General features: G+C 41.8%; 1 protein-coding gene across 1 annotated transcript in view; it reads right to left on the bottom strand.

Annotated features, from left to right (window-relative positions):
* Positions 1 to 15,375: 15,375 nt before the first annotated feature.
* Positions 15,376 to 23,120, bottom strand: part of Ankfn1 (ankyrin repeat and fibronectin type III domain containing 1) — a 273,730-nt gene continuing 265,985 nt past the window's right edge. The window contains exon 20 of the mRNA XM_023705526.1: positions 15,376 to 18,675. Within this exon, the coding sequence (XP_023561294.1) occupies positions 17,885 to 18,675 (791 nt within the window). The 3' untranslated portion in view covers positions 15,376 to 17,884. The remainder of the gene's footprint in view (positions 18,676 to 23,120) is intronic.

A 23,120-nucleotide genomic window follows, 5' to 3' on the forward strand; every position in this document is an offset into this window, starting at 1 on the left:
GGAGGGAGATTCAGAAGTTATTGTAGAATCTGGAAAAAGGTAATGCCAAATGCATGGGAGAACACATCTGATAGTTTCCTTTGAGGTTGCCATTTGGAAAGGTGGACGTGGCTTTGCCCCTTCCCCACCCCCAGTTCCAGCTGCACATGCATACAAAATCTTGCATATACATGCACACACACACTCACGCTGTGGAATCCAGAAAAACACGGGCCTGCTCTTTATAGGCCAGGGAGCTTGTTGTTTTAGTCTGTTGTTTTCATTTCTGTGCACCTGCACCCTTTGCCTAAGACCCCTCCCCGTTGCCCCTGCCTCAGCCAACAGCAGGGTGATGTGTGTTTCAGAAGAAATCACACATTATGCAATTTGGTTTCCTCAGGAATTTGGTAGAAAAACTCTGGTTCCTAGTGAACTGGGCTTAGTTGCATTCTTTATATATATTTTTTCTGTTTCTTTTATTTTATTTATTTATTTTTATTTTTATTTTTTGCAGTTCCAGACATCAAACTCAGGACCTTGCACTTGCCAGGCAGGCGCTTATGCCACTGAGCTATAGCCCGAGCCCGAGTTGCATTCTTTATGTCCTGGGCATGTTTCACCCATCTTGAGTTTGTTTTCTGGGCCTCCAAAGTCCCCATCAGTTACTTTCCCTTCTCTCACGAGCTGCAGGCATGATGAGATTAGGGTCTTGCCCTTTGTAGGAGTAGAGCAGTGGGTTGGATATGTGGGTGATGAGGACAACATGGGCTGCCTGGCATCCTTCTGGGTAAAGGTTAGGTGAAGGTGATCTCCAGGCTGTAGGTGGATGAAGGGCTATTTCTTGTATTTGAGGTCTAGTTGTTATGGAATCCTATTTGCAAACACTAAATAACCTAGTCCAATATGATACAGATTATCAATAGTAGTAGGCGGAAAGATGAATGTTACAACTTGGGTTTATAAGAGATTACTTTGCTCTGGATGCCATACTTAGCCAAGAATATTTTAAGTCCATTTTCCATTGGATGGGTCTCTAAATCATGGCAGAAACAGGTGGTTTTTTTTTTTTTTTTTTTTTTTTTTTTTTTTTTTTTTTTTGCGGTACCACGGATTCAACTCAGGACTCTGCGCTTGCCAGGCAAGTATTTATTCTACTGAGCTATCTCCCAGGCCCCCAGAAACAGTATTACCAAAACAAAGCAATGACTTTTCCCTGGTAGAGGCAAGCCAATTTGGACCTAAATAAGACCCAGAGTAAAATCATCTCAAGATGCCCTGGCCTAGAATGAGGGTGACCTTTCTTTCTTAACAAGGAAGAAAAATGAAGATTAGGAAATCTTGGTGGTGAATTAGAATATGAAGAATGAGATGAGAAATGAATAATTAGGGTTCTAAGTGCATCTTCAGTACTCCAATATCTTTACAATATTCCTAAGACTCAGTAATCTTGCTTCAACTTCATATGGTACCTGTTACAGTTTATATCTAAAATGTCCTCCCAAACTCTCATGTGTGCTGGGGTTTTCAGAAAGTGATTGGATCCTGGGGTGCAGTGCTGTTAGAGAATTAACCAACTGAGAAATTTATAGTTCCATGTTCTGTGAGGAGGTGAGGTCCAGTCGTGGGAGAGGAGTCACTGGGGTCATTCCTTTGGAAGGTGTATATTTCTCTATGCGCTTCCTACTCAGTCTGCTTCTGGGTGCCATGCAGTGAGCAGTTCTCCTCTACCCTTTTACCATGATGCCTCTGCATTGGAGCCAGCCAACCATGGACCAGATCCTCTGCAACCATGAGCCAATATGCAACTTATCCTTGAATTTGTGTATGTCATATATTTAGTCCCATTGAGGAAAAACTAATACACACACTATCATTCCACTGTTACACAACGGTGATTATGTGAATATTTCCAGTTCAGATTAAATTGATCCCTTCACAAGATCCATGTTTCACTTAACTATTGTTATACAATGCATTACTTCCTGAACTAAGCAGCTTAAAAATAATAAACCCATATTAAAGACTGAGAAGCAATCTCATCCTTGATTTGTTGAGTGGTTTTGGTTTATTGTATCTCACAAAGTTACATTGGTGAGGGTCACTGGTCAACTGAGGGTTGAGAGATGCTTGGGAGCCCTACCTCTGAGGTGGCTCCCTCTTAGGCTGGTTGGCAGAAGGTTTCAGTACATTGAAGGTTCTTGGCGAGAGGCTTCAGTTCTTCACCAACTGGCCTTTCCACAGAGCTGCTGGAGCTTGGCCATAACATAGCATCTGGCCTCCCCCAGACCAGCAGGTCTGAGAGACTGAGCAAGGATGAACCCACAGTGCCTTTCATGACCCTATTGTGGAAGTCACACATGTTCAGGTCTTGTCATATTCTTGTCAGTGGAAGTCAAACTGAGCCCACATTCAAGACAGCAGAATGAGATTCTATACTTTGAAGGGAGGAGTGGCAAATAATTTTTGCACGTATTTTTAAACAACCACACTCGTAGTTTTCCTAAATGGCACTATATATAAAAATCTGTTTAACAGTTGATGAAGTAGTTCTTCAGATATTTGACAGTGGCTATCTTTATTTAATACTTCTGGTTAAATATCCACAACATCCTTGATTATTCTGTATATGGCTTGATATGTCTCTCCACTCTTCTCATATAATGTGACAATTAATCTAAAACATGACATCCTGGATTAAATTTTTTTGGTACTTGGAATCAAACTCAGGACCTTGTGCTTGCCACGCAGGCATTTGTATCACTGAGCTAATCCCCAGCCTTGCTGGATTGAATATAAGACTCCAACACTAAGTAAAGAAATCTATGTAATTGTTAGAGCTTATTAATGCAGAATAAGCACAGTATCTGGCTTATAATAAATATTCATTTAAATTTTGTCATTGAATGAAAAGTAAATTACTATATAAATGGGCTCATTTCTACCAAGAGTATGCTAGTATACTTTTTTTAAAAAAAACTTTATATATTGTTGCTTAATTTGAGCTTGTTAACTAAAATACCTAAATCAATCTCTTTTTTCAGCCTTTTTGCCAGCTCAGGTTCTCCTATTCTTGGCTTTTAAAACCATCTCTTTAATCTCCACTAAATAACATCATGGAATCACAAATCACAAATCTATTCATGAACATGCTTTCTTTTTTAAATTTATACTATCCAAAAATATAACCTAGGTGTTGTCCATAGAAGTCATTATTTAGATATTATTTCTTCAAGCTACCAAGTTATTTCGTCTATACAAATTTGCTATGCCTTCAGAGCTCCTAGTTACCTGTCTGTCCCTATCACTGAGCTCTGCATGCAACTGGCCCCCAATAAGATGAAATAAAATAAAATGAAGTGAGGCTAACCTTCCATAACCAACTTATTCTAATTGCGCTTAAATCCAAGACATCTGTACCGGCGCTCGCTCTCTCCTGTCCTTTCTGGATGGAGTTTCCACTGTCTCCCACAGTCACCCATTTCCAGAATCCAACATCTGGAAGCTAGGGAGAAAGGAGGAGGGAGGTTGTATTGGCAGAATAATTGGAGTGGAAAGAATGCATTCTTGACTTTTTTTTTTTTTTTTTTAGCAGGAACCAGTATTTTTTGGGGTGAGTGGGTGGAGAGAGAAGTGGGATAGGGAGAATGGGCCACAGCCATTCGGCAAGGTGGGCCTTTCAAAAACAAACGTAGAGAGACGAGAAGACAAACCTCCTACGGAGGTCAGCATTTGGGGCCAATTTAGAGAAATTGAGAGGATGAACTCAAACATGTGAAGGGAGGGTTCTGCACTTTCTTTTCTCCAATCAGATGTGGTCAAATGCTGGGTTTAGTTTATTTTCATCTTGATCTACTTTATCATTGTTTTAAATTACAGAAATAATATGTGCTTTAAAAGGCTGATAATTTTGAGTTGAAAATGTTCATAATTTCCACATCGCTTTGTTAATCAAGACTCTGAAAGTAGCAGCTTATGTTTTGTTCCCTATTTACTTCTGATCACATGTACAATACATGAATACACATGATAAAATTTGAAACAGTTGCTCTTCAAATCTGTATCATAAAATATATTTTTATCATCCTACCTCTTTTCTTTCCTTTCTTCTTCCCCATGTATCATAGATATAGTTCTGGGTCAATATATAGTTATTTACTCATTCTTTATGATAGAACTCTAGAAGCTCATAATTTTCTCAACTGTTCTATTTTGGGGCACCCACCTTGTTGCTTCTTAGTTTTGTTGTGGCTAGCAAGCCTGCGGTAAGCATGCTGTGCAAACACTTTTATCTACTGGTGCTTTTATCTCTATTAGTCCACTTCCTAATGTGGGAATTTTGTCTTACTTGCTAGCATGGCTCACGTCCATTTATGCCAGTTAATGCTACAATAAATAATTTCTCTCCATTGCCTTATGCCAGTCCTCTAAGCTATATTTTCTGTTTTGTTCATGCAGTGACTGATTTCCAAACTTGCTGTTTCGACTGAAAAAGCATCCAGGAAAATGCACTTGTTCTTCTTTATGAAGTGCAGGGTGCATTCATTTATATGAGCCCAGTTTTGAGATTGTGCTACATGTGTTTGTTTTAAATGAGCAGAAATTCAATAACTAACCACACATAACTATCAGTCCATGTTAAATAAATGGATTTCAGGACTGAGGTGTAGTGTAGTGCAGAGTGCACAGTTAAACCTCAGAGGAGCTGCAGTTTCTGATTTTTCTCCTTACTGGCTACATTCCTTTAGAGTTGATATCTTCATTTTTCTTTAAAGACATGATTTCAGTGCCTATCTTACAGGTTGTGAGAATTAAGAGAGATCACATTGTGAACCATACAGCCTTCCACATGTGTTTTAAATTCATTCAATGCAAGCAAAACTGCATCAAGAGGAAGATGCTGTGGATTAAAGTGCCTGCAAGCAGGCACAGGGCCCAGGGGTTCAATCCTTGGGCCTGCAATTGAGACTGGGCATGGTGGTGCATGCCTGTAATCCCGGCTCTTGGGAGGCTGTAAACAGGTGGATCACTATGAGTCCAATCTAGTAGTGAGACCCTGAACACCCTGTAGACCCTTTCTAAAATTTTTTTTTTTAAAAAAGAGGAAGATGCTGTTCTTTTAGAACACACAGAGAAGCAGATAGACAGGTTCATGAATTCAGAAAGAGGCCACCCAAACCTTATGCTGGGAATATCTTCCTGACACCCAGGATGGCAAACCCCAGTAGCATCCAGAAACAACATAGGAGCTGGCCAGGTAGGTGCAAGGAGATCAAGAGTGTCTTTGTATCTGTCTGTCTGTGTCACTGCTTCTCTCTCTGTCTCTGTCTGTCTCTCTCTCTTTCTAGAGTGTATTTCAAAACAGTCACACATATAAAAGTCTTCAACATGTTCTGCATTTGAGGCTTCATTGTGCCCATGACTAACTTCCTTTGGAGAGCTCTTTGGTTTTGTGATGGATGTAAAGATTATTTCTTATGGACTGAGGAGGCTGCTTGCTGCAGTTTTGTGTTGAGGAGCTCTTGGAGATCTACTATGTGTTTCCTTATTTGACATCCAGCACAGTGGTAAGCCCAACACAGCCCTGCTTTTAAAACTGAAAGTTGGGGCTGGGAAGATGGCTCAGTGACATAAGTGCTTCCCTGGCAAGTGCAAGGGCCTGAGTTCAATCTTTGATTCTGAAACAACCAAACAACCAAACAAAAAAACACCTAAGAGTCAATTCTCCTCAATCTTGGCCACATAGGCTTGTTTACAATCTTATGATATATCTTGATCATCGTATCTGAATGAGTTAAGCTATTTAAAGAAAATATGTCATGTCATGAAGGTTGCCTTCTATTTCTTATCTCTTTGGGGATTTTTCTTGACTCTTTAACAGTGCTTTTGTGAAATATTCATGTGCTATGAGCTGGAAGGAGTGTTTCTTTTTGTATTAAAATCAAACAACTGAAGAGAAAAAATAAAGATTGTGGAATGTATCTTATCAATATTCAATTTTCTACCTATCATGACTTACTTCCTATCATTTTCCTACAGCCTTAAATGAAAATTTAATGAGATATCATAGCATGTTATAGAAGTCAGTGATTTCCAATGGGCTGTATGCTACAGAATAGGTTTGAGAGCCACTTTCAGGGAATTTCTTTGACGGAATGTTAAATGGGGGCTCTTGAATACGTTTTAGACGTGGGGGATTATATGTCCCATTTTTCCCAGGTAGTTCTTGGTAAACCAATGTCTCTAGGTCCTGTCTAGTTAGTGTTTATTCTCACTATCAAAAGTGCTTGCAGTTTGGATGATACATTATATTTTTGTTAGTTATGAGGGTTCTGTTAAAAAGGACTTGGTTTTAATCTTTTATTTATTTATTAATTGGTACAGGATCTCACCTTACAGCTCAGATTCACAGTGATCCTCCTGTCTCAACCTCCCTAGCACTGGGATTACAGGCATGTGCCACCATGCCCAGTTTCGGGCCCAGCACAGTGCACTTGGAGTCCTGGGTCCTGAATAGCATGCGGTACCGGTGGATCAAATCCAGATCCTTGTGTTTGCCAGACAGGCACATAGACTGCTGCCAAGCTATCTCCCCCAGCCCAGAACTTTTTTTTTTCTCTCTTTTTTTTCTTTCGGAACTGGGGGAATTGAACTTAGGCCCTTGCGCTTGCCAGGCAAACGCTTATTTTACTGAGCCATCTCCCTGGCCCCCCAAGCATTGGCTTTGTATGCATTTTTGTTCTTCATTTGGCCCTTAAGAGTATAAGTGGGTGCTATTAGAGATAATGAACCTGAAGCCCAGAAGGGTTAAGTGATTTGCTCATGTTCAAGAAGCTACTAAGTGGCAGAGTTAGGAGGAGAACCCACACCTGGCAGATTCCAAAGCCTGTTCCAGTTGATGTTTGTGCCTTCATCCCTCTGTGTGAGCAAGTGGCCTTAGAGGTTGGACTAGAGTCCCAGTGCCTGAAACCCTCAAGAATTCCAAGGAAACAGATGTAGCCTCATGGGGCCAGTGGGGCTTCCTCCTGGGGAAGCTGTGTGCCTTGGCTGGAGAAAATGGGCTGTTTATATTCATCGGAGGATTTGAGATGCTCCTGAGGGACGCCCTGGCTGCGCTCATCACTACAGCTGCCTGTTTACAGGCATGCTCAACTTTTTAATTTTTTCCAATTAAAGTATAACGAATCTGCTAAGACCAGGTCCCACACAGCCTTGCCAGTTGGGTGTTTGGGGGTAGATAAAATGAAGAAATATGAGTCTAGCAGTCTGCCCTGGGGTGAAAAGAGAAAAGAGCAGATCTGTATGCGTCCTAGCGGCAGGCAGCTCTCCCTCCGCTGTGGCCTGGTCTGGGACTGCGGGCCAAAGGAGCCTTGGAATTGCTTAGACCTGCCTCTGTGCCTTTAGCTGTCCGGGTAAAAACATCACCTCTCTGGAGGCCTGTGCTGGAGCACAAACCCACGTATTGTCTGGCCCCTGGCAGGCTGGCCTGTGGAGGGGACACTCTAAGAGCTCTATTTTAATCTTTTGGAGCTGGGCCAGGGTAGGAATTCAGCTGCCAGCACCAGGCTCCCCACCCCCATGCCCTCACCCCACCCCACCCCCTCCTCCTGGTTTCATTTGCCCTGACCTCCCATCATGAGAGGTGCTGGTGTTCTTTCTTTCTCCCTTTCTCTTTTTCAAACTACCAGGGCTCTTTCATGGATTTGACCTCCCAAAGTGTTGCAGACCGGGACTCCTCAGTGGGCTACTTGGGGCTCAGAGCTGGCACATGGCCAACCCTTGAATCCTGTGATTTACCTCCAGATGTGTGTGCCTCTGTGCTTGTGTGGACATATGTGTTTGTGTTGTGTGTGTGAGTAAGAGAACCTATGTGTATGTGTGTCACTACGTGTGTTTTTGGTATCTCTATAACTTTTCTCTCTTTGTGAAGAAAATACAAGGGGCAGAAAAAGGGAGGGCAATAGAGAATGGAGAGGAAAGAAAAGGGTAGCTGAAGTCCATGCATATCTTATTTTTCCTCTGCCAGTTACACTTCCCCTGACCAAGTCAGACCATTTCAGGTGTCCTTCCAACTGAGTCGTACCCTTTTCATAAGCCAGTTGGGTCTGTTTCTCTGGGTATGAATGAATCTTGTAGAAAACACACATGAAGGAATGGGCAGTGGACTCCTATGTTGATCTTGAATCCCAACTTTAGTTCTGCCACTTGCTGCCTGGGTGGTGTTGAGCATGCAGTTTCTCTTCTTTAGGCACACTTTCCCAATGTGTAAAATATGGATGATGGTGCTCTTTGCTCTCGCGGGAAGTGGACAGCAGAAGATTACATGGCATGTCAAAGGTGACTCATACACATCAGGTCCTTTCCTGCCTACTACCCTGTCTCTGGATCAAGTGCTAAGAGAGCAGTCGAGCCTGGGCCCCAGCTAGTTACAAGGGGCCATGTTTTTCCTGAAAGGGCAGAAGGGTGCAGTGGGTGTGGTCCTTTCTCCCCTACCAGGAATCTCTCATCTTTTTTCATCCCTATCCTCTGGCCTCTGCTAATGATGTGCATTTTCCTCTCTGCACCAGCCTCCCAAACTGACTCATTACCTCGACAGGGTAGCAACTTCCAAAACAAAACTTTTTCAACCAAGGAAAATATAACTTTGGGGAGGAGAGCATTTCAGTATCAGGTCTCCTGGGACCCAAGGAAATATACTGAATATTTGTCAAGGGATGATGCTGTGCTGATTTCACAGACTCTGCTGAGGCAGAGGGAGAACAATGCCTGGCATTTGGCTTCAGCCAAGCCAAGATGGCCCATGCAAGATCCAAGTTGGTGCTCAAGTTAGCCTCAACTTGGAAGACTCAGATGTGTGTCCAACATCATTTCTCAAAGCAGGTCCTACTGTGGAACGACAAACATCATACATAAAGAGGCACCTTGTACTGTGTTCCATGACAGTCTGTAGTCTTCCCTTCCACCCTAAAGGATGTGCCCTCTGCAGCCTTGCTTCCTGGCAAAGGGGCCTGCTTGCTTCATGCTTGGGTTCTGGGAAGTGGCTAATGGAGCACATTCCACACTTAATAATAATGCCCCCTGCAGTTGTGCAATGCTTTGACCCTTTCTAGGACACTCCAGGGAAGGGATCTGATGGCAGTGATTCGGCAAGACCTAAGAGAACAGTTGGCAGGTGGTGGCAGTGCCAAATTAGATGCTGAGGGAGATCCAAGGGACATATCCCCTGTGACTCTATGGTGGCCAGGACAGCCAACAACTGAGGAGCTAAAACAGGTAGAACTATCTTCTAAGAGACTGAGGTCAGGTGAGGCAGGGGGCTGACTTAAATCTCTGCACAATGAAGAACTTCTGTGGAGGAAGTTGAGAATACTGGGAAGGGAAGGTGACCAGGAGTTTCTTATTGCTCCTTTTGTTGTCCATAATAAACTCATGTCTCCATTACTTACCTTCCAAGACTTGTGCTTTCCACCCAGAACAATAACTATATAAAACATCACCAAAATAGACATGTCCTGAGAATTCCTATTTATCTTTGACAGGCACTCAGTGTGAATATTTTATTGCATGTTTTAAAATCTTTCATTTATTCATTTGGTACAGGGTCTCACTACACTGCTTGGACTCATAGTGATCCTCCTGTCTCAGCCTCCCCAGTGCTGGGATTATAGATGCCAAGTGATCCTGTTTGCTTTTATCCAGCATCATGTTCATATTTCTTCTCTCTCTCTCTCTCTCTCTCTCTCTCTCTCTCTCTCTCTCTCTCTCTAAATGCATTTGCATCTATATCTGCTTGTGTAGTATATCTGTTCCAAAGAGAGATTCTCAGGTCAATTTTTTTCTTTTCTCTCTTCAATTTTTTTTTTATTGATTCAGGGTCTTGCTACATGGCTTAGAATCACTGTGACCTTCCTGTCAACCTCCTCAGCGCTGGGATTACAAGTGTGCACCACCACGCCTAGTTCCAGGGCCAGCATGCTTGTCAGGTGGGTACTTAGACCTCTGAGCTATCTCACCAGCCTTTTCACCTTTCTCAAAGGACCTAATTCAATGGCTCAACACAACCTGAAAAGTCAGGAGTGTTTGGCCCAGGTTTTCACTCTACAGAGCCTCGCTCCTCTTATACATAAAACGGGGGTAAAATGTCTAATTTCCCGCACCTCCTAGAACTGTTCATCAAGATCACATAGATGGTGTTTGTGAGAGGGTTTTTCTAAACATGCAGCAGAGGCTATGAAAAGCTTGGTGAGGGAAATGGTCAGTACAAAAGGAGCCTTATTGGTCACAGGAACAAGACTCTTGCAGCATTTGTGGGTACTCAGAGGGTACAGTAGGGATGGGTGGTCTGCCTCTCAATTCTTGTGACCAGTGGCTGGGTGGGAAGTGACATTCAGACAACAATTGGCTGTGTGTAGTGCCTGCTGCCCAAGACAGGGCCGGCTTCTCCCCGGGCCTGTTGCTTCCTCCTGGGGGCCAACCTTAGCACAGTACTCTGGAGATGGTATGTGAGGTAGGTGGTAGCACTTCTCAGACCGTCCTGGAGCGTTGTTGTTCAGGCTCACTGACCATACAAACAGCTGAGTTTTATCTGAGCCACTTTAGAGAGTCCAGAGTTAGCAGATACTTAGAAAGACCTTCACATCTTTCTCTATGGAGCAACTAGCTTGATGATAAGTGATGTTGCTACAGTTTGTGTTGGTCATTAATTTATTACTCATTTAGTGGGTATTGGTGCTAAGAACTGTGGTGGGCAGATGATGACTATGAGACAGGCAATTAGTTTGTTAGGCACATTTTCTGGTACTGGGGATCAAACTCAGGACATTGCATTGGCCAGGCAGGTGCTTATGCCACTGAGCTATCTCCCAAGCCCCATTAGTCTCTTTTGGCTTAGAGCCTCTGATTCTGTTCAGTAGCCACCTGAAGCCTAAGTTCCTCTAGTCAGTATCTAAAACCAATGTCTTCTGAGGCAAACTAACAGAATGTAATGACTGACACATGACAGGAGAAATTTCTACACACTAGCTGAATGTTTTTCATAGTAAAAATGGTAGAGCAAAGATCTAACTTCTTTGACATTATGAAAATTCTAGGCAAGAAAATTTCCTTACTAGTTTTTTTTTTCTCCAAACTAGTAGACAGTCTAAGCAGATAAGAAAGTCTAGAGAGAAGCACGGGTTTCTTGTTGGTGAGTGGAAACACTGTGTATTTCTTGGCATGTCTTATCTACAGGGCCCAGTGTTCAAGGGAAGCTTATTTCTCACGTAGGAGGCTAAATTCGAAAGGCCTCCTCTTTCCCTTTATCTTGTTCTGTCCCTCCCTGAATACCTCCCCACAAGTGCTCACAGGGAAAAGGGGATATTAAAGAGCAATGGCATTTGTTTGGTTTGGAAAAGAAGATAAACTTTTATTTAAAGACAGAATTAGGAAAAGAAAGTCATAGTTTGCTTAGGAAGATGACAATTTACATAAGGAAAACAGCATATTTGGCCAGGACAACAAAACAGCCCTCTGAGGCTGTCAGGAAAGCCGACCACAAACATGCCCATAGAAAGCTGAATGTGTGTGTGTGTGTGTGTGTGTGTGTGTGCGTGCGTGCGCGCGTGAGTGCGTAAAAGAATTCTGCAAGACAACGTAAGACAAATACATGGTCCAAAGCAGCACATTTTCCATTCTGGGAAATTCAGGAGAAACTTTTTGCAGATTCCTGGGGTTGAAGTAGTGCAGTGTTTCCAAACACTGAAGAAGTCTGAAATCTCAGCCAGAGGGAAAAGAGTGAGAAGGAGCTTTGTGGATGTGGAAAAAAGTTAGAGAAATCAAGATAGGAGAGCACATGCAGGATGCACTCTAGATGTTCAAACATGCACACAGTGGAGGAGGAAGCAAGGCTAAGACAGCTAAGGACACCACCTGGGAAGGGTACCACCTGAGAAGGGTACCACCTGGGAAGGGTACCACCTGAGAAGGGTACTACCTGGGAAGGGTACCACCTGGGAAGGGTACCTCCTGGGAAGGGTACCACCTGGTCAGGATACCCACCTGGCAAGTGTATTTACCTTGCCAATCTGCTGTTATATTTTCAATACTTGGCTACAACCAATTAGGAAAGAGAAATAACACCAAAAACATTGATTAATCAAGAGCCAACTGGTCAGACTTTGTTGATAATTGTCAAAGCCATGCCCCAAATAACGATTATTCCAAGATTTTAGTGAGAAGATTTTTAAAGCTCAGGCTGAACAATTTTTGTCTTTATTGAGACATGGAAAAAGCACAAGGTAAGCCAAGTACTGAGAATTCTGTTAGTTTATTATTTAGCTGATATTTCTCCAAACTTTAAACAAAGTTCATTATTTAATTGACATTTCTCCACACTGCAGACAAAGAGCTCATAAACTTCTTTTGACAACAAAAAATGGCATGAAGAGTCAAAAATATTTTTGACTTCTTCACCCTTGACCTAGATTTCAACATTTTTCAGTAGGATACAAAGTATATGTGATGCTTATGAAGCAAAGTCATTCCCTCTGATACCTAAGATTGCTTCTGTTGAAAATTTTTCTTGAAAATACAATTACGCAGGTAGGAAATTATCAAAAATACTTGCCATTAGAAAATGTTCTTAATTCTTGTTAACCCCTGACCTCCTCTTCTAAATTGGTGGGTTAAAGAGGCATGCATGGAGCCAGAGTTGTTTTGATGGAAGGTACTGGTCATTTACAATATCCCTTTAAAATGTTCAAATAGTTTCCAAATGTGAATGCTACAAAATATTATTGTTTCAAGATCGGAGGTGACCTTGAATATGCCATACATGATTCATCTGTATATTTACAGAGGTGTGAAGCACACAAAATTGTGCAGATAATGTACTGCCGTCTAAAGATTAACATCACTCAAGGTTGCACACATAGCAACAAGACACAATAAATTCTGAACAAATAACAACCAATAATCAGCCATGTTACTAAGTACACCTGAGGCAGGAAGCAATTAAACACTGCTTAGTAGAGTGTCACTTAAATTATTTTTCCTATGAAACTTCTTTCCCCCCAAACTCTCTCTCTCTCTCTCTCTCTCTCTCTCTCTCTCTCTCTCTCTCTCTCTTTCTATCACATACATAAAATATCTCCAGTCATCTCATGGGTCACAAGGCATGAAGCAACACAGAAATTCAGACTGACTTGCAATTTGCCAGACGTGGCTTTTGTAAATCAGTTATTGGATGGTGGTCACTACGAACGTATATTCAGACTTTCACGTCATGGACTGAAAGAGGAGAAGCAAAGAGCATTAACTAATAACTCTGTAACATTTGCCACTCAGTTAAATATATATTGGCTTTTGCTAAAATAATGTGTGTATCAGGAGGGGAAGGGCCCTAAGATAGTATGTAAGACAACAGCAACAACAATAAGCCTACTTTCTTTATCGAAATAGAACATCTGTATAGTCCATCTACCCATTGTTAAACAAAACCAACTGTCCTTTTGAATAATGATCTAAAAATTTATTATTGATGAAAATAGAAGAAATGATTGAAAAAACAAATATAATTACTGTGTGCAGATGCAGTGGAAAAACCAGAGACCTGAAATATGGCAAAATCAGTGCTTCATGAACAGTCAATGGATTTTTTTTCTAAAAATACTTTTTGCTAATGGCAAAGTTCAACACCTCAGAAAAACTCTGAATTAAGATCTTAGAATAAGTTTCCAAGCTGTACAACGTGCTTTCAAATACACTACCCTTGTTGTTTGTAAGGCTGTATTGAAGTTTAGCTTAACAGTCATAAGCCATGTGTTTGAACATCTTATGAGAAGTGACCAGCAAAGAAACAAATTTTTTCCTCGTTCATTCTACTACCCATATAGAGATAACATTGCTTTCTAAATAGCTCCTTACATTTTTTTCTTGAAAGATACAACCTTTAAAAACTCCGTATTTGCTTCATTGAGTCATCTGGAAAAATATTTATACTTTATAAAAATGACAATGTAACACTGAATTCACTGAGAGTATTCTCTTGCTAATCTAGAACTGCCCTCTCTAATTGGTAGGTTAGAGTTTAATAAACAAATATACAAAGAAGCATAAACTCTGCCGTCCCTCTGCTGCCTATAAAGTTGAGAAGCTGCAGATTCCTGGCATCCTTTTCCTAATATGTATACATTTTCAGAAGCCAGTGAATTCTGTGTTCTGTTAACATAACTAGGGAACTAAAATGTACCACAGACCTTTTGACAGCTTAGTGGCTAGTGCTCCAAGAGAAAGTGAATACCTCTTGGGTGGATTGTGAACAGCAAACAAGAGAAAGCCTCAGAGCTGAGGTTTTCTAGTAGGCCTCCTTGTCTAACAGAGTTATCTTCCAGGGAAGAGCTCAACCCTCAGCAGGGTATATGTCTGTGTGGCAGGATAACAATGAATGAGAGGCCAGTCCTCTCTCCCACTTGTCTGGCATGATCTCCTGGCAAGGATGGGGTAGGTGTTTGCCAGGTGGCTCCCAGACAAGGTTTCTTTAGGGGAGTACAACAAGGCTTCAGTCATTGCTTTTCATAAAGTGCTTTGGGATCCTTCAGGAAAGGGGACTGGCAGAATATTATTACTAAGTGGCTTCAATTTTCAAACCAAATGGAACCATTTTCTCTGGTGTAATTATTGCTTCGAGCATTAGTGAATGTTCTTAAAACGGAATGGATCTCATCTTTAAGTACCCACTTCTCAAAATATCCTTCCCCAGAGTGAATGTTTTTAATTACTGTCCCCTAGGTCCCCTCGCCAATTAAGAGGGTGTGAGAGCCTTGTCAAGGGTTGCCTAGAGCATACACCTCCAACTTGCATTTTCTGGCTGGCCTCCTTCATGAATAGACAGGAGTGCAAGCAGAGAAGTCTAGCCAAACATGAGTTGTGTCTGGGTGGCCATGGGGACAGGCTCCTGTGTCTCTTCAGACATCGGTGACAAGATGTGTTGTCAGTGTTTGCCTATATTCTTAGATCAGATCTGTGAGCTTCTTGTGGCCCAGGAATGTTTTTCATACTCGATGCTTTGGTTCGCTGTGCATTTAGAATAGGCAGAGATCCGAGAGGGCCTCAGTCAATGATTTTTAAAGAGTTCCACACAGGATGAGAGCGGGGTAATGTGGGTGAAAGTATGCTAGAAAAACTAAAGCAAAGAAGACCGGGGATAGGAAAGTTTCCTCCAGAGCTTCTCACATTGGATCTCAGAAGAATAAAACAGCAAATCCATCATATAGAAAACAAAACAAACAAAACTAATAATGCCAACAAAAATCCCTAGACTTTGTGAAGTCTATCATTAGTATGAAAGAATTAAAAAATCAAACTAGGGAATATTTTTTTTTATTTTTTTTTGGTCACAAGAATGCATTAATTTAGACTGGCCTCCCAAGTGTTATGAAATTGCAGTGATTCTACCTGAATAAATAGCTAATTATTGAGGACATAACATATATACTTTTCAAGGGAATCTTGCTAGCAAAATGCACTTTCAAGTGACTTAAGTATGCCTATTGAAATGTACTGTGCACTATTCATTTCATGAGAAGGTCTCTTTTTCTCATGGAAAATGAAAATAAACTTTGTGCCCTCTATATAAACTAGTGGGTTTAAAAATTAATGTAGTTTGGGCCCAGAAAGCCAGAACTTACTGATCAAATAGGGATCAGAAGGGTGGGAAGTCTCTGCCTGGCCTCCTTACTGAATGCCTCCCAACTAATTCCTGGTCACAGACTGCTTCCTTTATCAGCAGAACCGGCGGGACCAGGGGCTTACTAGGCTTGCTAGCTTTTGCGGTCCCATTCTCCCAATTCACAGACTCATTCAACACCTACAGACTGTCTTCTAGTTCGAAATAAGTAGAAACTGAGGGCAGATAATGCCGATAGTCACTAAGAGTCATGATTTGAAGTATCTTCCAAATTAGCTTCTTAGTTGGCAAGCTTAGCTTAGATGTCCATTACCTGACATTCATATTCCTCAGCATCAAGGAGCTCTGAGATACTAGAAATTTGTTTGGTAAAGGTTGAGCAAAGGACTTGAATTTGGAATAAAAAGTAGATGCTTTTGATAAAGGGTAAATTGCCTGAAGACAAAGATTAGACTAGCTATGTACCTATTCCCAATGGGACAGCCTGTTCTAAAAGGAATGGTTGTGGGTTCTTCTTCTGATCCTAACTCTGCCACCAAACAAGCTGTGACCTTGAGCAAGTCACTTAACTTCCCTGGGCCCTAGCTGTCCTACCTGTAAAGGACATAAGATACATTTTATGATCCCTTCTAGTTTTGACCTTCACTTCTCCCATACGCATAGAATTCACTCAGTCAGAAGAAAACTATATTTTAAAATACTCCTAGGTATGGAGAAGCTATTGTAGTGATTCTGATCAAGATTATTTGGGTGGCTCACTGAGTATAAAATCTCTTTTAAAAAGACTGAGCTCTGGGCAATAGTTTTCTAATGACCATAGGACATGGGTCAAATTTGAACCTTTCCAGTAGGGTAATTATTTGTGTTTTAATCAAATGTTTTAAAAATGGAAGAGATCAGCATAACATTATGAACATGGGACATTGTGTGAACTTCCATGAGAAATGGTAGTGCTATGTGGGCTAGGATAAGGCCATGAAGACCATTTTAGAATGTTAGTAAACTGAGTAGGTCTTGGCTTCAGCGGTTGAGAAGACTTATGCCTATCCTGACTATGCAGTCTTGGATTTGGGTTTCTCATTTCTGAGAAATTTAGGTGGTAGGCAATGTGACCAAAGTGGGATTTCCAGGTGTCTTTGAGCAAATTTTTGCACCTGGCCAGATGATCCTGGGGACCAAATTGACGTTGAGAAGCATGGCCAAAAGAGGAAGGTAGCTACTGCAGCCCTGGGCAGTTTGTCTCTTCACCTGTGATGTGGAGGTCTAGCAATGTGCTTTGTGGAGCTGTGAGGGGGCCACCACTGCCTGGCCACGTGTGCAGGGCACTTTCTTGTTCCATAACTATTTCATCACTTCAGAATCTGGAGAAGATCCAATGTGATTTTTACTGACAGACTTACAGACTTAGTTTGCTTGTTTTAGGACTGTCAACCAAATATACTTTTGTTCATGCTTCTCCCCCTTCTCTTACCTATAAATTAGGCTTTCACATAATTCATCTATCTCCTTGCACCCTGGAAAAACGTGCTATTCATTTTCAGGTTTAAATAGGAGCTGAGTGTGCTTCTCGCCCTGCTCTATCTCTGCAACACAGAGCCAGAAGTGCCCTCTACTTTTGTTTCTAGTGATCACCATGCAGCACAAAGGGTCTATGCAAGGCCTTTTTAATTAGTTAAGTGCTGATGATAAATTGGATTTGGAAAATTTGATTTGGATAACCCTGCATTTTGGCATGACTGGGTTAGCTGACAGAGAACCTAACATAAGCCTTCTTGATCCATGGCCTGAAGACACAACCTAGGTCTCTTTCCCCCAAACACTTCCCAAGGTTTGGATGGGAAGGAAAACCAATGCCAATCTTATTTCTATGTATAGAACTTCTCTTAATCCAAATTCATGAAAGAGGCTAAGCGCAGGGATCAGATTACACAGCCAGCTCAGGGCTAAGGGTGTCTCCTTGCCCTGTTTTACCACAGCCATAGCCATCAGGAATGGGGTGGCCATCTCAGCCTTCAGGTTAACACAAATACTCCTCCATGTCTTTTCTAGGCTGAAATGGGAATGGCACTGGCCACTCTGGCCTCCACTCCTACTCTACTTTCCACAAAGAGGGCCTTGGGCATGTAACCCTGGGATTCTTAATGTTCAAACCATTTGAAAATAGGTTGCTGAGGCAGTGGGCAGGCTGAGGCTAGGATGATGCAGGGACGGGGGCGGCGCAGAGGACAGCTAGCCTGCGACATCCTAGAACATGCTGCTGAGTATTTCTGACACGGGTGAGGTGGGGCCCTCCGGGTTCCTCTCGGCACCCGAGGGGCTCGGCAGGCGGCTGCGGCCTCCGGGCGGCGGGCTCAAGGCGGCCCACGGCTTCGGGTCCTGGCCCACAAGGGCCCTGGCGTAGGGCTCCACGTAGATGCGGCGGATGGAAGGCCTGGGCTCCTGCAGACACCCCTTCCGCTCCTCTGGGAGGCTAGTGGCGTGCGCCAGGGACAGGCCCCGGGGCCCATCGTGGGTGGGACCTGGATGCTCGGCTTCCCCAGGGTCGCCACAGGCTCGGGACAGGTGCGGCGTATAGACACCTTCGGAAAGCGACAACGATTGCGTCTCGCTGTGCATGCGCAGCCAGCGGTGGTGGCGGCTGAAGCCACCGTAGTGCTGGTGCTTGCCCGGCTTCCGCTTTCCCAGGAAGCCCAGCGGCGGCCGCGCGCCCGGCGCCATCTTGGCGTGGTTCTTGGGCGCGAAGCCCGTGAGCGTCAGGCTGTGCAGCAGCTCTGCGCATGCGTGGTCCGGGTCCGGGCCTCGCGAGCGGCCCGGCACATCCGGGTCCGGCCCGCTCGGGCTCTTCGCGTCGTGCACTTGTAGGACGTCGGGGGCGCTGCCGCTGAGGCCGCTGAGGGCTTGCTGGGCGATGTCGTGTGAAGACAGGTAGACCAGGTCGAGGTCGCGGGGGCTCAGGGCGTCGCTGGAGTCGTAGTCGCTGTCGGTGGGGAGGAAGACTTCCGAGCAGGCCTCTTCGTCCGAGCAGGGCTGTGACTCTGCAGAGACAGAGACAGAGTTTAGGAAAGGGCGCGCCAGCCAGGGCCTGCCCCCCGGGACGAAGGTCCCAGTTCAGATTCTGTGACCTCGAAAAGGTCCCTACAAGGTATGTGGTGGGCGCTGGCCTTTGGGTAGGGAAAAGAAGGGGACAGGTCCAACCCAGACTGTTGGAGAAGGGCGTTCCCTTTGTTCCTCTCACACGATTTTATTACTATTGGAAGAGAGGATGAGACAGAGAAGGAAGCCGGATGTTACCCCTGTATTCATCCCCTCCACTTATATGAGAGATAAATTTTGTAGTTGAGAAAGTAGCCTCGTTTTAAAAAGGGGAAAGAAGGAGAGGAAATGCTGGTGGCTGAAGAGGAGAATCAGATTTCAAATCCTACCTGCCTTCCACCTACTGAAATCCTTTGACTTTTCCACAGAACTCAGTGCATGGTCTTTGATGCGCTAAAGACCTTGCTAGCATGTGCAAGTGGTCTTCAATTAGGATTTTCTCATTTTTGAAATTTGAGACAATTACAATTATACCCCCGAAGAATCTTTAAAAGAAATATAGTAGTAAGTTGATTTTAAAATACATCTAGAGAAGAACATTTATGAGACTAGTCAACCTTTTTTTTTTTTTCTTGAAGATAAAGTAGGAAGACTTTTGCCTACTGCATACTGCAGAACTTTGGGCATTAAAACTACATTATTGTGTAAAATGGACAAATAGATCCGTAAAATAGAAAATCTGGAAACAGCTCATAATTCTGTGATATTTTAATATAAAGACTATATTTTGAAGTAGGGAAGTGAAATAAAATTACTCAGTATGTAGTGTTGGGACAGTTGGCTATCCTTTTAGCAAAATAATTACAGAAAGTCCTTCATATGATATATGATGATAAACTCCATATAGGTTAAATATAACCTCAACAGATCAGGGAATAATATGCTTATAATTTTGGGTGGGAAAGCCTTTTTAAAAGAAAATGCAAAGAATCATACAAGATATGGCTGATAAAGCTAATCATATTGAAGTTTAATACTTTGTACTGAGTAATCTCCCTGGCCTTAATTTTATTTTTTAATTTTATTTTTCAGAGCCGAGGTTTGAACCTAGGCCCTTGTGCTTGCCAGGGAAGCGCTTATTCTACTGAATCATTTCCCTGGTCGAAGTTTAATACTTTGTAAAACAATAGCATAAGCAAAGTGAAGAGGTGATAGACTAAAAGGAAATTTAAATGCGATATATAGTAAAAGACAAAAATCCAGAATATGTTTAAAAAAACTTCTATAAATCAGGAGAGATGGAAAATGAACAAATACAAGAAATATTGTTTGGAAGAATGATGAGTAACAAATGGCCAATAAACACATTCAAACCAGATAGTAACTAGGGAAAAGGAACTGAAATCGGCTTTTTTTTTTAACCCATGCAATTTGCAAAAAATAAGAGTGATAATCTCAGTTGTAAGTAGTACGTTGGAAATCAGAGACTCGTATATACAGTGATGGGGAGTATAAATTGGAAAAACTTTGAACAGTGATTTGGCAGAATATATTAAAAATGTGCACATCATTTGTCCTAGGAAGTCCTTTTTCAGCTATCTGAAAAACTGTCACCATGTGTAGTTAGGCATTTACAAGTTGTTTACTGTAGCATGATTTATTTTATTTTATTTTTTTGCAGCATGATTTATAATGGTGAAAAACTAGACATCATCTTGATGAAAAGCTGTGAAAGGAGGACTTACAGGCACAGAAGCACTAAGGCAAAAAAAAAAAATAGTTGCAGAGTTTCATAAGGGAGTTTCTATTCAGAAAGACGGACTTCTGAATTAAAAAAATTAAAAAATAAAACAACTTAAAAGGTTATTACTAGGTAATTGCTTCATCCTTTCTCATTCTTCTTTATAATCCTCATCTCATTATTTGCCTATGAATTATACCTGCTTTGAATCACCTTTTCAAGTTGGATGAATATAAATAGAGGTGAATGGAGAGAAAAAAAAAGTATTTTGTTAATCCTATTCCAACAGAATTTTCCATAAACCTACATCTTCTAAAACTCATATTCTGTCACAGTCTCTCATAGATGCATACTGACCCTTGTATTAAAACAGTAAACTGTGAGTCTAATTTCCTATAAATTTTGTATCCATTCAAGCATCAGTATGGATGCTCTTGGGCTCACCTTCAGATAAGCCTACCATACACTGAAAAACCCTAAGTAAAAAATGAATTTTATACACCTCATCTATCAAACATTATAGGTCAGCACCATTGTCTCATAAATTTTCTTCTCTAGATGAATGAGAAAGGCAGAGGCAATAACCTACTAATAACCTTTTTAATTCTATTCAAATCAGAATACTAATACTCCAATTTGAATAGAACGTGGGGAGCAGGAATGGAATACTGGGAAAAGGAGGCTACCAAGGAAGAGTGCATGCAGTTGCAGTCTTGCAAATCTTAGTGAAATTAAGGCTTTTTTTTTTTTTTTTTCACAGAAGCACTTTCTTTTTTTTTTTCTTTTTACAGAAGCACTTTCTACACAGATATTCAGAGCAATTTTATTGGTGATAGCTTGAGTTGGGAAACTATGATGTCTGTCAGTGGCTAAACTGGTACATCTGTACCACGGAATGCTACTCATCGGTATAGAGAAAGCATTCTGTTGTGTCACTTTCAAGAAGTAACATAATTATGGAGACAACAAACAGATATTAGTGGCCAGGATGGGAATGGGGGGAGAGTAAGGCTGTAAATTGATCACAGAGAGAGTTTCGTGGTAATGTCACAATTGAGTTTATGGCAGTGGTTACACAGGTTGTATGTGTGATAAAATAGCATCAAGGTACACATGTGAACCCAAGTACATATGCACACACACAGTATGTCTAACTGTCGAAGTCTCAGTAAGTGCTGTGGATTGTACCCACTTCCCATTTTTGATGTATCAGATGTGTAAAGAATTGATACGGGTTTTTGGTACAAGGTCTTGCTATGCAGTTCAGACTCGGTAGTGATCCTCCTGTCCCAGCCTTCCCAGCACTGGGATTATAGGCGTGCACCACCATATCTGGCACAAAGAGTTGATGTTGGGGTTGCATGAGGGAAAAATGCAAGGAATATCCTGTTCATTTCTTTGTAATCTATCATGTCTATACTTTTTTCAGAACATGTTCTTAGGGAATTTAATGTACAAAAAGGATGAAACTAGAGGAGACAAATTTCTGAATAAGGAGTAGTTTACTTAATGTTTACAGTTTCCATCTTGTAGATGAGAAAACTGACTTATTAAACTTGGCATTTGAACTGATAAATAGCCCAGCAGATACCCAAATGAAGATTTGTTTCACTCCAGAAACTTCCTGTCTTGCCATCCATGTTAGCATTTCCATCGGGTTTCTCTGAAAGCTTTCTGAGGGCCAGGACCTGGTTTATACAATTCTTTTTAAACAGAATTATGGTATTAAAGCTCTCTTAAGGGCATCTTGACAAAGGTGCTTCTAAAGAGACATGTTAATTTAGATCTTGCATTAGTTTCCTATGGCTGCTGTAGCAAATAGAACACAGGATGGTTTAAAATAAGAAAAACATACTTTTTCTTACTCTGGAAGCCAGAGTTCAAAATTAAGGCGTCAAAATGGCCATATTACCTTTAGAGGTTCTAGGGAGTGAATACCTTTTTGCTTCTTCCAGCTACTGGCATTCCTTGTGGGTGCGTCACTTCAGTTTCTGCTTCTGTTGTCTCATCTGTATCTCTTTCTCCCAAGGGCATTTGGTTGTTGGATTTAGGGTCCACCCAGGTAATCCAGGATGAGTTTATCTCAGGGTCATTAATTAATTACATTTGCAAAGACCTGCTTTCTAAGTAAGGTTTCACTAACAGGTTACAAGGGTTAGCACAGGGACATGGCTTTTTTGGGGCCACCATCCAGCCTACTAGAGGGCTGATAGTAAAAACGACTACTGTCATTAGAGGTAACCACTGAAGAGTTTGTGTCAGTTTCTTTATCTTCCCAGTTCATTGTTGGGTCAAACACTTTGTAAAAGCAGTTTGTATTTTTTCCTTTTCAGGATATGAACAATGAACACTTAGTCCTCTTCAAACCTGGAGAGGACTAAAGTGTATAAGACTGTGTACACAGAGGAGCTGCCATCCTAACATTTCAATGGGGCATCCATATTTCAAGGCCCAGTCTCTTAGGCAGAACCTATCTTTGCTTCCCCAGATGAGCTCAGTTGCTCAGTTCTCTTACCTCTTACAGAATGTTATTTATACCTGTGTTACTATACTTTTTAAGCTTTATCATAAATTACTTTTTCATTTGTATCCCTCATTGCCCTTGGAATTCTGGAGCACATGTGTTACGTCTTATTCATTGCTATGTAGTAAATTTTGCATAAGTAGGTTAGTGAAGGACTGAACTAAGGAATAAATCAGGCAAAA

This window comes from Octodon degus, unplaced genomic scaffold (genome assembly GCF_000260255.1).
Source record: "Octodon degus isolate 3935 unplaced genomic scaffold, OctDeg1.0 scaffold00222, whole genome shotgun sequence".
NCBI lineage: Eukaryota > Metazoa > Chordata > Mammalia > Rodentia > Octodontidae > Octodon > Octodon degus.